General features: G+C 42.9%; 1 protein-coding gene across 3 annotated transcripts in view; it reads right to left on the bottom strand.

Moving 5' to 3' along the window:
- SLC7A14 (solute carrier family 7 member 14) overlaps positions 1–15,813 on the bottom strand; it is a 64,614-nt gene that overhangs the window by 30,939 nt on the left and 17,862 nt on the right. For 2 of the 3 annotated variants that reach the window (XM_073359406.1, XM_073359405.1), the window contains exon 2: positions 8,415–8,871. In XM_073359406.1, coding sequence (XP_073215507.1) covers positions 8,415–8,715 — 301 coding nt within the window. In that variant the 5' untranslated portion in view covers positions 8,716–8,871. The remainder of the gene's footprint in view (positions 1–8,414; positions 8,872–15,813) is intronic. The other variant, XM_073359407.1, reaches the window with a different exon arrangement.

Genomic DNA, 15,813 nt, shown 5'->3' with positions numbered 1-15,813 from the left:
GGCTAGACAAGTAGATGATGCTCATGGATCCTGCTGCCTTTGAAATGTGTCCGCCTTCCTTGCTTTGATATGGGGGATGGCCTGAGTCAAACAGTCATTCAGATCTAAGCACTCTGAAGAAGTCACCAGATAGCATCCTCAACCTGAAGAATGTCAGGGGATTTACTGTACAGCTTCCTGGGTGGTTGGGATATGTTTATAAGCTATAAGTGAGGACATAGGGATAGCCACTCATCATGACTTACAAGGCACATGATTTACAAGGGGAGGCTGAGGGAACTGGGGTTATTTAGTCTGCAGAAGAGACGAGTGAGGGGGGGATTTGATAGCAGCCTTCAACTACCTGAAGGAGGTTCCAAAGAGGATGGAGCTCGGCTGTTCTCCGTGGTGGCAGATGACAGAACAAGGAGCAATGGTCTCAAGTTGCAGTGGGGGAGGTCTAGGTTGGATATTAAGAAACACTATTTCACTAGGAGCGTGGTGAAGCACTGGAATGGGTTACCTAGGAAGGTGGTGGAATCTCCATCCTTAGAGGTTTTTAAGGCCCAGCTTGACAAAGCCTTGGCTGGGATGATTTAGTTGGTGTCGGTCCCACTTTGAGCAGGCGGTTGGACTAGATGACCTCCTGAGGTCTCTTTCAACCCTAATATTCTATGATCAGCTATCCCACCACTCTGCATGACAAAAGATGCATCATAACTGAGACTTACCTGATTTTAACTGGTATGGATGCTGAGAGCTGAATGCTCAAAAGAAATTAGGCTCCTAATTTCTATTTAAAGTTCAGAACCTTGCTTATTAGAAGGTGGTAGCCTCTGTTGGCGCTAGTTAAGGGGTGTGTGCACACACTTTCTGGTGGTGTCCATACTAGCAGATTTTATATACACATGAATCCCGTGGAACCTATTACTGGTTCAGCAGATCCCATGTTAACATTGGTGAGAGCCCTAGGAGTAGAAGAGGTTCCTGGCTTCCATGAGACAGTGGCAAAAAATCTACACCCTGTGTATACACCAGTATTTATCTGGTTGCTGCCCTCAGTGCAACTGCACTATTGCTGATGGTGGCTGTGATGTGAGCACTAATTTTTCCAGTGTACAGAAAGCCTAAGACAAACTCGTTGGCTCTGAGGCCAGGCGCTGACTACTTTTGATATGAAGAAAGCGATGTTTTGGACAGTGCTGGACATGTGAACGCTTTTAGAATGTCTGCTTTTGCTCACCTGACAGTTACTCCTCTTGACAAATGGGAAGACCAGCCACAGACACTCATGGTTCAGTATGAATTTATTGCCAGCAGCGATGGAGGAAGCACTGAAGTATTTATGCTACCATATTTGTTTTGTAATTGGTATGTCTTTTAGCAAGCAAGTGCAATCCTGGTACATATGGCTGGCTAAACACTTAAATCCTGCTGTAAGGATCCATTCGAGCAACTCCTAACTTACTCCTATCCAAATGGTCACTGCACTCTGATTCCCAAGAGGGAACTCTATAAATAAGAAATGCATCAAAGAGATCTCCATCCTGCAAAGACAGGACAAGTGTTGCTAGGCATATTAATACCAATGCAGATCCGTCAGATAACTGGCTCTAACAGCTGCAGGTAAAGCATGATACAGCCTAAGTGGCACTTGGAAGTATGAAACTCTTCCTTACTTCTGAATGCAGCAGAGTACCCAGCTGTGTTGAGCCAACACTGGCTGTTAGAAGTCTTTGCATGATGCAACTTTATGATGGGTTTGCTTTTATGGGGGTATTGGGTAGGAACCTGCATAGTGGAGGAAAGACTTTAATATGGCACAGTGACTGCAGATACAATTAAATCTCACTCAGTTTTTAAAAAACTAAGGCCTTAAAAAACGAAACAAAAATACCCCAATTATTCTCCAAGTGCAACTGAACTCTGAGCTAAATTCTACTCTCCCTTATATTCTCCACTCAAGTTCACAGGAGTTACACCAGTGTAACAGAGAGAAGTTTCACCCTACATTGTAAGGTGTTCCTAGAACCACCAGAGAGGAATAACAGACCTGGGTTCCGGCTTCTTAGCATCATTAGAACCAAGTTCTACTCTGTCCCTCTGGTTTAAATCCACAGTAACACAGGTGGTGATACATTTACTTCTAATGTACACTCCAGTCAGTGTGGGGTCGTCTTTTGTGGGGTCGTCTTTTGTATAAGCAAAAGGCTGAACCATTTGCTCTAGCAGGCTTTGCAAACTAAGGGGTTGTCTACACTAGGGATTGTTGCACAAGTGCCGCTGCGCTAATATAGATGCCTAGTGTAGGTGCGCTGCATTGATGAAAAATAGGCCTTGCAGGGGTGCGATTTATTTTAGTGAGGGAGAACCTGCACCTTTTGTCGCAGGACTGGCTTGTAACTTGAGTTACTGTTGGTTATAGGAAGCCATTTAGCATCTGTTGGAAACAAATACACTCAAAACCCAGCAGGGAGCAGCCTGCTGACTAGAGGATGAAATACTAGAATCATAGAATTTCATTGCTGAGCCAGCTGATCCACTTCACTAGCACATACCATATTTGGGAAGTGCCTTGAGGTCCCTGGATAATACTGCTCTATATGGGCAAAATATTACTATTATTTATCTGTCACCCATGAACATTAGGAATTCTGCTAGATGGGACTGGGTTCAAAACCAAATCAGTCCTCTATCTAGAGAGACCTCAACCAAATCCCTTGTATCTGATCTGACCAGCCTCCGCCTTTGGAAAAGTTCAGATTCTACCACTTTGAAGCTGAACCAATGACTTTGTATCAAGTGGAACTACACTGATTATGGAAGAATTCAGGGACTTTAGAAGGGCGCCAAAGAAGAGGAAAGTTCCATGAGATATTTTCAGAGATCCTTCCAGTCCCATGAACAAGAGAGGAAAGCAGAAAATACTGGAGATGAACCATTGGCTGTATGACTGGCGTAAAGCAGAAGGTTTTGGTTTTGTGGTGCATTAGGCCCTTTTCCAATGGGAGAGAAGGCTTTTTTTTTTTTTTTTTTAACCTGCACCTTGTAAGTAGGGGGTGGGTAATCTTCTCAGAGGGAGAGTAGCAGGGGCAGCCAGAAGGGTATTAAACTAACAATACCCATGGAGGGTGTGAAGAAGACAAATGCAGTTCAAACTCAGCATGTTCCAGACAAACTGATTCAATGTGACAGAATGTGAAATGTTTCAGTTGCTTATTCACCACTGCTAGGAGACTTGGTAACAAGCAAGAAGAGTGGACCATTTCACTGAGAAGAAATCTGAGATGACTGGCATTACTTAAACCTGGTGGGACAATTTGCATGATTGAAATGTTAAAATCATTGGTTATAACCAGTCCAGGAAGGATAGAGTGCATACGGGGTGTGTGTGGTGGGGGCACTCTGCATTAGAGTACCTCTTCTAGAGTTTCTGATAACTCAAAAGTGCAGGATCTTGAATGCATATGGATCAATGTACTGACTAACAAAGCCCAGGAGGAGTACTGATGGCAGTTTGCTACAGATCATCTAATCAAGCTGGAGAACAGGATAAGTTACTACTTAGACATCTGTCCATAAGGTGTGGAAAGATACTGTTATTGGGGGGGGGCTTCAGTTTAGGAGACATATGCTGGGGCCCTCATACAGCCCATAGTAAAATATCAGGTTTTTAAAAGTATAATTTTCTAGCATAAAAGGTTTTACACCCAACATGAGGTAACTATTTTAGACCTTATGATGAATAAAGATAGTGGCTGCTTAAGGACCAGTGATCATGACCTCATGACATTCAATAAGGGCAAAGAACAGTCAGTTCCAACAGTAATATATTTGGTGCATCAAAAAGGGTTAACCTCTCAAAGCAGAGGAAAAATTTCAACAGAAAATGAACAAAAATTGGCAGCTCTTTAAAGAGTTGTAGATGGTCAAAAAGCCACAATTTCTAAATCACAAAGGACAACTTTGGCTTAAACCCTATCTTGATTCAGTAGTGAAGTGAAGGCAGCAATTAGAAAAAAGTAATCTCTATTTTCCCCCTTTGTTATATAGCAGTTGATATAAATTTCAAGTTAAGCATAGAAAGTTGTTAAGGGAAGCTAAAGACATCGGGGGGGGGGAGGAATCTATGGTTAGTATGGCTAAGGACAAGAAGAAAGCTTATGTATATTGGTAATAAAAATCCTAGCAATGGTATAGGCCTTGTATTGGATTGAAATGACAATTAATGATGCAGAAAAGACAGCAGTGTTTAATGTTTCTGTTCTGCATTTGGAAAGAAGCAGGAATGTTGTATTTGTATCATATGAGGATGATTAAGTACATGCCAGTCAACTGGTAACCAAGGAGGGTGTTAGACACCTACATTAAACATTTTAAAATCAACATGTCCAGACAACTTGTGCCAAAGAGTCCTAAAAGAGTTAGCCAAGAGTTCTGACCTACTGATAACTTTCCCAATATTCCAAGATTTATTCAGAGTTCCAGAAGACTGGAGGAGTGGTAATATTCAAAAAGGGCAAGCAAGATCACCGAGGTAACTATAGCCCATTTAACCTGACATCAATTCTAGATAAAATAATGGAACAACTGATATTGGATTCAGTTAATAAAGGATAGGAATATAAATAGTTCACTGAAAATTAAACACAAATGTCTGAGTGCAGTACCTTGTACATTTAGAGCACTGCTAAATGTTAAGTGAAAACTGAACCAAAATAACCAGCTACATGTACAGCCCTTTCTAGCTTCTTTGCCCTGATGCAGTTTTACTTTCCAAGTTTGTGTTGCTGTTATAAATAACAGAACTGTCAACAATCAAACAAGGAAATGGCTGAAGAGACTATCAAAATATATTCATATTAAGAAAATGTTTTCCCAGGGCTACAAAAGCAACTCAAGAAGAACAGCAAATATGGCAGACTACATGCAAGTAATATTAAGGTTAAGACATAATCCCCCAGAAAGTTGCAAGATGCTGCACTCTTGTACCTAGGGGAGAAAACCCACTTTGAAGCAAGCATTACTTTCACTCTCCAAACAGACTTATTTCAAGCTCTCCAGGCTTTTAAGTTTACTGTGGCTGAGGCAGCATAATTGAACAAGTCCGAAGAAAATGTGGACGTCAGGAAATAATAAAAATGTCAAATTCTAGCTGCTATCTCTGAGAAAAATAGGTAGTAAGCTTGTTGTTTTGTTGTGGTTGGGGGAATTGGAGTCTTGTTTGATCTCCGATAAACATTCAGATCTTCCAAGCAAAAAGCCTGCATTTAATCATGTCTAGTTTTATATTTGTTCTGGAATCCCACCATTTATTTATTTATTTGGTCTCCGCTTTCCATTTTTAAGGGAAGGAGAAATGCTAACTTCCAGAAAGCACTGCACTTGAATGGAAAGTTTTTATTCACATTAGTATCTTGTAACTTTTTGTCAGCAGACAGGGAGATAATAGAAATGAAATCTGCATTGATGGTATATGTGAAATGAAATGGCTGACTTCAGTGCAGTTTCTAGTGGGACAGAGTCACAAATATCTTCACAGCAAAGGGCCTTAAGGCTAGACTTTCAAAAGAGGTCAGCAGGGTGGGTGCTGAGCTCTTGAAAAATCTAGCTTCAACTATGGATATAAGGCAGCGGTGGGCAAACTATGGGCTGCAGGCCACATCTGGCCCATGGGACCGTCTTGCCTGGCCCTTGGCCTCCTGGCTGGGGAGGCTAGCCCCTGGCCCCTCCTCTGCTGTCCCCCCTTCCCCACAGCCGCGCCATGGTGCGGGCAGCGTGACTGGCTCTGGCCAGGCAGTGCGGCTGCCAGTCTTGCTGCTCTGAGTGACATGGTAAGGGAGTGGGGGGATTGGATAATGGGCAGAGGGTTCCAGGGGGCAGTCAGGGAGCAGGGGACGGTTGGATGGGGCAGAGGTTCTGGGTGGTGGTGGTCAGGGGACTGGGAACAGGGTGGTTGGATAGATGTGGGAGTCCCAGGGGGCCTGGCAGGGGTGTAGATAGGTGTCGGGACAATCAGCGATTGGGGTGGAGGGTCCCAGGAGGTGACGTTCAGGGGACAAGGATCAGGGTGGGGTTGGATGGGTCGGGGGCTCCAAGGGGGGCAGTCAGGGGGTAGGAAATGGGAGGGGGTGGGGGCCAGACTGTTTGGGGAGGCACAGCCTTCCCTACCCGGCCCTCCATACAGTTTCACAACCCTGATGTGGCCCTCGAACCAAAAAGTTTGCCCACCCCTGATATAAGGCATTTGAAAATCTGTTCCCTACAGGGCCTGCTTGTTAGTCTCCGTATTAAGGCCAAGGAATGGATGAAGTATGAAAACTAAGGAAAAAGGGCACTTACAGGGGTAGTGCTGGTGAGGACTGATATACATTGGCAGACACAGTGATGGGGGATATTGCAGGAAGTACCCATGTGGCTGTCCTTCCGTGTTCAGGCCTGCCAAGCTGACACCCTTCACGAACAGTAAATCCACACACACAATTTAATACTGATATTGTTGTTACATTTCCATGACCAATAAGAGTTCAATTTGTGGTTCTTATTTTGGGGGGCTGGGGTATGTGCATGTGTCCACAACACTCCCCCCTGCAAGATGGAATTGTATCTGCTAAGTGTGCATAATTGTTGCCTGCTTGAGTTAGACTCCCAAGGGGGACTTAAGTATTGCAATGCCTAGCTTTTAGGTACCCAATGCTTGTTGGCATTCATCACCCCAAGTTAGGCACCCAGGCTCTCCATATGCTCTGTGTGTCTAAAAAAGAGACTCTCCAAAGCTGGCATGCTGAGTATGGTTAGCTTGGGCAGCTCCCCAAAGAAATACTGAGAGAGGTGCAGCCAAAGCCCCACTCCTGAAAAGGATTTAGTCCCCTCCATCTGGCCCAAATTTAGATGCTATCTCTAGTCAGGGTTCACAGCTGTGAGTCCTCATCTAGAGCTAGACATGGAAGTAAGGCTGTAGAGGCATGTGAGTTCAAGTGTAATTTACATACCCTGGTGTAAATCAGCAGTAAATCTGTTATTGTGGATTTTAACCAGGGTGACAGAGAGTAAAACTTTGCTGTAATGTTAAGAAACCAGAACTCAAATCTGCTATTCCTCTATAATGGTTCCAGGAATGCCTGACAACATAGGGTGAAGTTCTTTCTCTAACATTGGTGTAATACCCATGGCCTCCAGTGGGAGCTGCAGTCTTATAAGGAAGAGGAAAACTTAACTCAATGTGTAGTTGTAATGGAAGAGAATAAAGCTATTACTATATTTTCTAAGGCTTTAGTTTTAAAAGCTCAGTGAGATCACTTTAATATGACAGTAACTGTAAATACAATAAGCCTTTGCCCCTTCTTGCCATTTTTAACGCAACACCCATATAAAAACAAACCCATCAATATCCGATTCTGCTATTTAATGCAGAGACTTCTCTTAACAGCAAGTGTTAAAACATCTTTACAGTTCAGTGGTACTGAACAGACAAGGACAAATGCCAAAAATAATGAGATCATGTGGAAAGCACAGATCAATCCATATACTTGGCTGGATTCATTCACTTCGTTCTCTTCCTCCTTGGAAGTATCCAGCCTTCTTTGGAAGTGTTTAAATGACTTATTATGGGTTTGTTTCTGCTTTGTCATTAGTCGGTGCTTGGTTTATGAATTATGACATGTAAAATTCCAGCTGGTCTTTTAAATGTAATGGCTGAGGACTTCAAGTCTACTGTACATACAGGCCACCAGCCACGTATCTAAAGGGAATTAAGGTTGGTCACTACCATCTTATTCAGAATGTACCCCAGCAACCTAGAGATTAGATGAGACGATCTCTTCCTAGCAATTCCCCTAGCTCTTCAGCCACTCTAAAATACTTTCAGCTTGAAAGTCTGCTTTTGTTACAGAAAAAGCCTAAACATAAGGGTTAGTATTTATTTTCATGTGGTTCTTGTCCCACACATGGGGAGACAATGGATGTTTTTGGTCAGATTTTCAGAGGTGTATGCCTAATTTGCATGCATACCTGAGATAAATGGGCATGCAGACACATACCAAACAACCCATAGGCTTGTGCAGTTGCCGAGATGGGCCCACGCTCCTAGCAACTGTACGACAAATGCATGGAAAGGGTTCTCCCCCCACATGAATTCTGACAATCTGGATCTTTATCTCTTGGTGACCTGATCCTACAAAGTGAGATGAATGCCCTCATTTGCCAGTGGTTTCAGTGAGAGTTATCTATGCTCAGCACCTTGCAAGCTTAGACCCTCTGTTAAAAATAATTGCATCCTTAATGCGGAAGGCAAAACATGCACCATTAAATTAGGGGATCAGCTCTCCCTGACTGACTTCAATGGGACTACACACAGGAGTAAGGGTTACAGGATAAGGTCCTAAGTAGAAGCCACCATTTATTTTTATCTCTTACAACTGATCTGAATGACTCACCTGACAAAATGGAGGCAACTGCTGCAATGATGAAGGAAACAATGACCCCAGGCCCAGCCATCTCCTTAGCAACCAGCCCAGACACTACGTACATTCCAGTGCCAACGCAGCTTCCAACTCCGAGGGAAACCAGGTCCATTGTAGTGAGCACCTGGGCCAGCTTGGTCCCATGAGAGGTGGTGGTGCCCGTCCCCTCCAGCATTGACTCCACAGGTTTGGTGCGCAGGATCCTGGAGTGCATGGCATTCCATGTGGCACCCCACTGGATCCTCCTGGGGTCCAAATAGGAGAAGAAGCTCATTGTAATGGTGTGGTATTGAGACAAGATAGACTTCAGCAGGGTTCAACAACAAACTTCAACAGCATCAACTTCGGCTAATACCAGCCCTTTTCAGAGAAGGTGTAGCACAACTTGAAACCGCATTCTTGCATACAAAGCTTAGTTTGCTTTTTGGGTCTGCAAAAGAGAAGAAACATGTACTCGCACTAAAGTTTAGGGGAGCTCCTATTAAAACGATAGGATCAGCCTTCTCTAGGAGTCAGATTGGGATTCAAGAAATTGTAGTTCAACTGGAAGCTGTGCTATAGATTTCCTCTGTGACCTGGGGAAAGTCATTTAGAGGGGGAATTTCAGAAGTGCTCAGTGTTGGCCTAACTGCTCCCATGGAACTCACTGGGAGTTTTACAATTCACTTTCATGAGAGCAGAGTTAAACCAACACTGAGCATTTCTACAAATCCCACCCTTAATGCCTCTGTGTTGGTTTCCCTAATTGTAAAATGGGAACAATACTACTCCCTTTATCTGCCCTGTCTATTTAGATTGTACACTCTTACTGTGTATTTGCAAAGCACCTAATGCAATGGGGCACTGATCTCATTTGGGACCTCTAACTACAACTGCAATACACACTAGTCAGTGCCTGAGAATATATTTTGTGGACCGCTGCCTTCCAGTGGATGGAAAAAGAACTGCTCAGCTATGTTTCCTAGATCCAGTTCTGCTAATAGAGAGTCTCTCTCTCTCTTAGCTCAAGAGGTAGAGGCCTGTGCTTTTGCAGCAGGTGTTTTCATCCATGTAGTCACTGTGAAAATTCCTAGCAGCCACAGAATGGAGCTAAGTGATAACCGAGCATATGTAGCTGGCTATGGATTTGGTACACCATGCACCAGGTGGTGAAGAGGATTAATAAATGCTGCATCTGAACATTATGATGTTGTGTCTTTGATCATCTCATGGGGTGCGATTCAATATCGTGTGCTCATGACCCTGTAAGACTGGAGATGGCCAGGAGGTGTCTTTGCTCCACATATGCCATATTTTATACTGATATATGTGACTGGCTGAAGCTTAGTAATGTGTCTGAGCCTTAAATGGACAGAACATGAGTTTGTTTTCCATAAAATAAAGAACTGCTCCTAGAAATTGGACCGCTATCCAGGCATGAGCATTCTTGCTTGGTCAGCTTCACTCAGATTTGCCTGCTGCGGCATCCTTACTGAGCCTAAGAAGAAAATATTTTAAGTGGACACTGCTGGATCAGCTTAGGCCCAAAATTTAAGTTTTGTAAAAACAAGTTTTTACAAAACCCGTCACTTAAAAACCTCTTCCTGAAACAGTTTATTTTTTAAAAGGGATAGTGTTCTCTTGCAAACCCAAAGATTGCAGCATCCTGCATATGGGACTCTGCAAATGAAACTGAGTATAAACAAAAGTGAAATTAACTATACTAGTTCTGATGTCCAGCCTGAGAGTAAGCAAAGAGCACCAATGATGGCTAATGACATTTTTAAAACTGCGCAGTGTTGCCAACCCCAGGTGCTCAAAACTCATGAGTCAGGCTTCTAGTTTCTGAGCCTCAGGTTGTAATTTAAAGCTCTTTCCCACAACTGTGTGTGTAAAAGCTGAGATTCTCATGCAATCTCAATTCTAAAAGCTCAGACTTCCAGAAAAACACCACAAGTCACGAGGCTTATGATAAAATTGTGAGTGTTGGCAACTAGGTTTAGTGATCTAAGGTGTTGTTGGAAATCTTTTTATAAATATGAATTTTAACATGATAGTGTCCTTAAATGTGCTCAGGAGACAAGGCAATTGTGTTTTCTTCTACATATCCAAAATAAACTTTTTCTTTAGACAGCCTATTTAATAACACCACATGGCTTATTTAATAAACATAACCCAGCATTCATTTTATTTTTTGGTTGATCTAAATTCAGAATTTCCTCAAATTTTCCCTCTAGCAATAGTGACCTGAAAAGAACTCTCTACACAATCTAAGTAAATTAGATTTAAAAAATCACCCCTCCCACACTTGAAGAAATTTTGTCTTTTGGGATGGGAGTTAAAATTGAGGTTCTGGCCCTGGTCATTAAAGAAGTTGTCGCTACTCTGTGTGGGCCAGATTCCAGGCTAGGTAATTACATTCTATCTGAATTCCCCCTTCAGTTTCTGTTGGAAATGACGGGACAGTGCCTCAACTGGTGTAAGTCAGCATGGCTCCATTGACTTCACTGAAGCTAGACTGAATCCACCAGCTGAGGATCAGACATAATCTTCTTCTTTCCTTGTTGTCCCAGGGTTTGATCCTCAAACTGCTGAGAACCTCCAGGTCTTCTCTCAGGAATGGGCTCCTGAACTAAAATGTTGCTGTGTGACATGGAACAGCTACTGTGTTCCACCAGGCCTGCATTTCGGTGATGGGTGAAATTATTCCTGTAAATATAGTAACTGCTGTTAGAAAGTCATTTACCAAAAATCACCACTCTGCTTTCTCAGAGAGACAGCCATAATGGCCTATAAGTTCAGCAATATATAGCACCCTCTCGGATACTAACGTGGTAGGAAACACACTGACTTATTACAGCTACGGTCTGTAGCTTGTACGGTGCTTCTGCCAGGATTTACCATGTCTGCCTGGCACAAGCTGCAGAAGCAAGTCCTGTAGGCCTGCCCTGTGTGTCCTTCTTGTCCCCATGCCCTCTGCCCAGAGCCAATTTTTCTCATGCTCCTTCTTCCTATGGTTCTCTGTCTCCCACTGCCTCCCTATGCCGTGGTTTTGCTGTCTACTTCCCATTTGTATTCAACCACAGTGGACCCTCCATTTTTTGGCTGCCCTCCATTCACTTTGTCCCATATCCTGCTTTCTTCTCCCCGCTGCTCCCTTACCAGGTCATTGTTTCTCAGGAGCATGGAGGCTGCTCAGGGCTCCTTGCACTGCCTTACATAGTACTTCCACTCACTGGTTTCTCTCTGAGACATTAGCTGGACCTGCTGCTGAAGCTGGTACACGTAGTGATTGTTGCTTCTGCACATAGGCAAACACAGCCCAGGCATGCTGCAACTCAGACCCACCATAGAGGCCATTGCCTCCAAGTTTTCCCATCAGGCTCAGGAACAATGTCCTGTAATGTCCCACCCTGTTGTTAGCCCCGTCTTTAGAGCCATCTGGGCTCCTTTGGGCTTATAGACTCCTTGGTTTTAAGGCCAGAAGAGACCATTAGCTCATTTAGTCTGACTTCCTGTATAACAGAGGCCATAGAATTTCATCCAGTTACCCCTGTACTGAGCCCAGTAATTTGTGTAAGAACACTGTGTACATCTAAGTTATGTTGTTTATGTAATTTTTCCTTGTCACAGACTTTTGAACGCTGTTCTTGGCTCAGAATAGATGCCATGTTCCACCCCAGAAATTGCCACACTTGTATGGTGTGGGGGAGGTGATGCCTAGTTGAAGTGCTTTGGTATCCCCAGGGTGGAAAAGTATTGCTATTATAAATGTATACACAGCTGGCTCTTAAATCCAGTTATACCTTCAGGTATTTTTTTCTGCACTTCTCTTCGCCCATTGTTGCTGTTTATCAAACTATTTTTGTATAAATAGAGGCTGTTTTATATCCCCAGCCACCGCCACCTCCTGCCTGACTTGAGGCCCAGCTATGCAGAGTGCTGAGCACCCTTGGTATCTATTGAAGCAAGAGGGGTTGAGGTGACTCAGCACCTCACAGGAGCTCATCACTTCACTTGATGAGGTCCTATTTTGTAATCCACAATGCCAGGGTTGCCTGTATTGCAGTTGGGAGAGTCCGTGCCCTCTGCGCTGTGAAGCATAGTCTCTTTGTTTATTTGCACTGCTGTGAGTGCTGAAGTGGGCTCCTAGTCTTCAGATAACTTTTAAAATCTGAACTGGGTGTTTGTCTCTCTCGCTCTTCAAATGAATCTTCTGGTGGTCTTTGTACAACTCACTCAGTCCACAGCTCTCCACGCCTTTTATTCATATTGAAATAGTAACTAAAGCCTGCTCTGCACAGGTAAGTTGCACCGTTTTAACTGAATCGGTTTTCAAACTGGTGCAATCTCTCCTGTGGACAACTGTATTTTAGCTTAAGAGTGGCTTATTTTGGTTTAGTTTATGCTTGTTCCTAATTAACTTAAGCTATACTGAAAAAGAGACTCTTAAACTGAAATAAGGGTGTCCACACAGGGTTTTAGATAGTTTAATCTAAAGGACAGATTTAAACCAGATGCAGTTCTCATGTAAACAAGCCCTCAGCCTCAAAAAATCCCCTCTGGGTAAGTAAATACTGCTATGCCCATTTTACAGAGAGGCAGATTGAAACACAGAATGGTTATATTTTCAAAAGTGACCACTCATGCTCTGTTCCTCAGTTTTGGGCATCAAACTAGAAGGTTCCCAAGTTGGGTACTCGAAAATGAAGCCATTCAAAATCAAAGGCCACTTTTGAACTGCTTGGCCAAAGTGACTTGGCTCAAGATTGTACTTCATACCAGTGGCAGAGGAGGGAGTAGAATCCAGGAGGTAGGCTTCAATTTTCCCCTGCCTTAATAATCAAAAGTGCTGTTAACAGTAGAAAAACAATTAATTGCTCAAAATACATAGATTCTGCATGTGAATTGTTTTAAGACTATCTTTCAAAGGATTGGGTTGGTTTTTTGGAAACACAAAGGTTTAGTAAGAAAATCGGTGAATAATAGTAACTGATTTCATTTCCTTTTTATAACACTATAGTTGGATTTAGTTGCCGAAGTGGCTGTGTTTAATATTTCTGCAAAAGTCTTCCTTTTCAATGGTTTATAAATCTTCACATAGACTAATTTTGACTTCCTGTTGCCCAAGAGAGCTTAGTTCCTTTACAGGACAAAAATTTGGTTCTCCATGAAGGAGCAACTTTTTCTGTGCCCTATTAGTTAACTTTCTGCTGGATAAATATTGATTTTTTTTTCTTCCCCCCCCGCCCCATGCACAGTTTGGATTTCCAAACCATATGCTTTGGCAGACTTCTGGGGGGGGAGGAATAATTAGCTAAGTAATTTTTAAAGTCAACAAGCACTGCCTCCAGCTCTAGTTAAGTTTTGTTTTCTCTTTTCCAAATGCCTTGCTGCTTTCATGCTATAGCCTATGCTGAAGCCAAAGAGGCTATAGGGATATTCAGTTATAGACTGGGAAAGTACAGTTGGGCCTAAAGTTTGGATCTGAGCCACCCTGTAAGACTCTGAGGAAGTTTGGATTCAACCTGAGAGTCAGACTGTGCAACTCTTATTCATGAGTGGCACCTTGCTCCAGGAAGAGTCCTATTGACTACAGAGGAAGGTGCTATTCAGCATGAGTAAGGATGGCAGAATCTTGCCCTCACTGGCTGACTTTCTCTCTCGGGCTGAATGAAACCCCTGAGACAATATCTTCAATTTGTAGCAATGTTTGGATCTTGATCCCAACTTGCAGACAGGCCCATCATTACCTGAAGGTAAAATACACGAGACTGATTCAAGGTCACAGAACTTACTGGGATACCCTATGAGCAAAGGATTGCACAATGACTTGAACAGAAGTTGGAGAGGGTGAAGAGAAGAGCCACAAAAAAGATCTGAGGGCTGGAAAAAATGCCGCCCAGTGAGAGTTCAATCTGGGGAGCTCATCAAAAAGAGGATGGAGGGGTGACTTGACCACAGTATAAAGCACCTTCACCAGGAGAAGAGTGCCACAAGGACTCCTTATTGTTTTTTCTGATATCAGCAGAGAAAAGCATAAACAAGAACCAGTGGCTGGAAGTTAAAGCCAGACAAATTCAGACTGGAAACAAGGAGCACATTTTTAACCGTGAGGGTGATTAACCATTGGAACAAAGTACCAAGCGAAGTGGTGGTTTCTTCATCCCTTCATGTTTTCAGACAAAGACTGGATGTCTTTTCTGGAAGAAATACTTTAGTCAAGTTATAGGGTTTATACAGAGATAACTGGGTGAAATTGTGTGGCCTGTGTTATACAGGAGGTCAGATCTAATGTTCCCTTCTGGCCTTAACATTTCTGAATGTTAGAGTGTATTTGTTTTGGGCTGGCCAAAGCCCCTAAGCTGTGAGTTGTAGCTGCATAGGCTGCTCTTCATTCCAAGGTGCAAGTATCCCCTTTCTAACCAAAACAAAATGCCGGCTTTGGTATCTCCTGGCCGCCTGGATCTACCTCCTTGTCTGGGATGGGGTCTGTGATTCTGTCCAGCCCAAACACAGTATATTGCAAATGGGTTTTTGGGAATGTCCATGGGGACACAGTGAGCATGCTCCTAATGTTAGGAGCAGGTCCTTCTGTGGCTGAGAATTTTAAGGGGGCTATGACTGAATATGGCTTTATGTAGTCCCTTTCATACTCAAGAGAATTACATACAAATTTGTTACATACTAATGTTGCAATGATCTCCTAGGTGGAGACAGTGGCCTTGTCCACAAAGTGTTTTATGTTGTTACTATAATGAAAGTCCCGATGAAATTATATTCAAGTGATATATATACAGACACTGTAATTAGCTGTCTAGTATATCTATGTTGTGTTTGTAGGTCTACACCTGGCTTTTCCTGGATGGAATCAGAACTTTTCCACTGTGTTTCATAGGCCCCATAGTGATTTCAGCTAATAGTAATAGCAATGATAGAATTTAGGAGAAACTAAGTCTCAGCCATGAAGTTCTACACAGCATCAGATTTTTTATAATCCTTTTAAGAATCATTAAGGAAGGAAGTCTCAAAGTACTGAAATGCACTAACTTTTGATAACTGCAGTTACGATATTGAAATATCTGGAAGCGTTTCAGATAAGCACTTTAATTAAACTATATCAGTACACTGTTTCTTTGCAGATTTAAAAGCTTCCCTTTTGTCCTACTTGAAAGCCTAGGGAAAAAAAATCTCTTGGACGTAAAACACTATACGAAGCAGTGACAAATAGCTCATTTCTGGTCTGCTCTGCTAATTTCTTATAGCCTGCTATTACACGTTAAAGTAACAGTCTGGGAAGGTTTGCTTTGCTCTGTGTTGTGCTTTGATCATTTCTGACTGGCAGAATCCCCTACCTCCAAATAAGGCAGATCAGCATACTATATATATTGGG

Source organism: Lepidochelys kempii, chromosome 9 (assembly GCF_965140265.1).
Source record: "Lepidochelys kempii isolate rLepKem1 chromosome 9, rLepKem1.hap2, whole genome shotgun sequence".
Taxonomy (NCBI): Eukaryota; Metazoa; Chordata; order Testudines; family Cheloniidae; genus Lepidochelys; species Lepidochelys kempii.
Note: the sequence above shows the minus strand (reverse complement) of the source record. Positions and strands in the feature narration are given on the sequence as shown.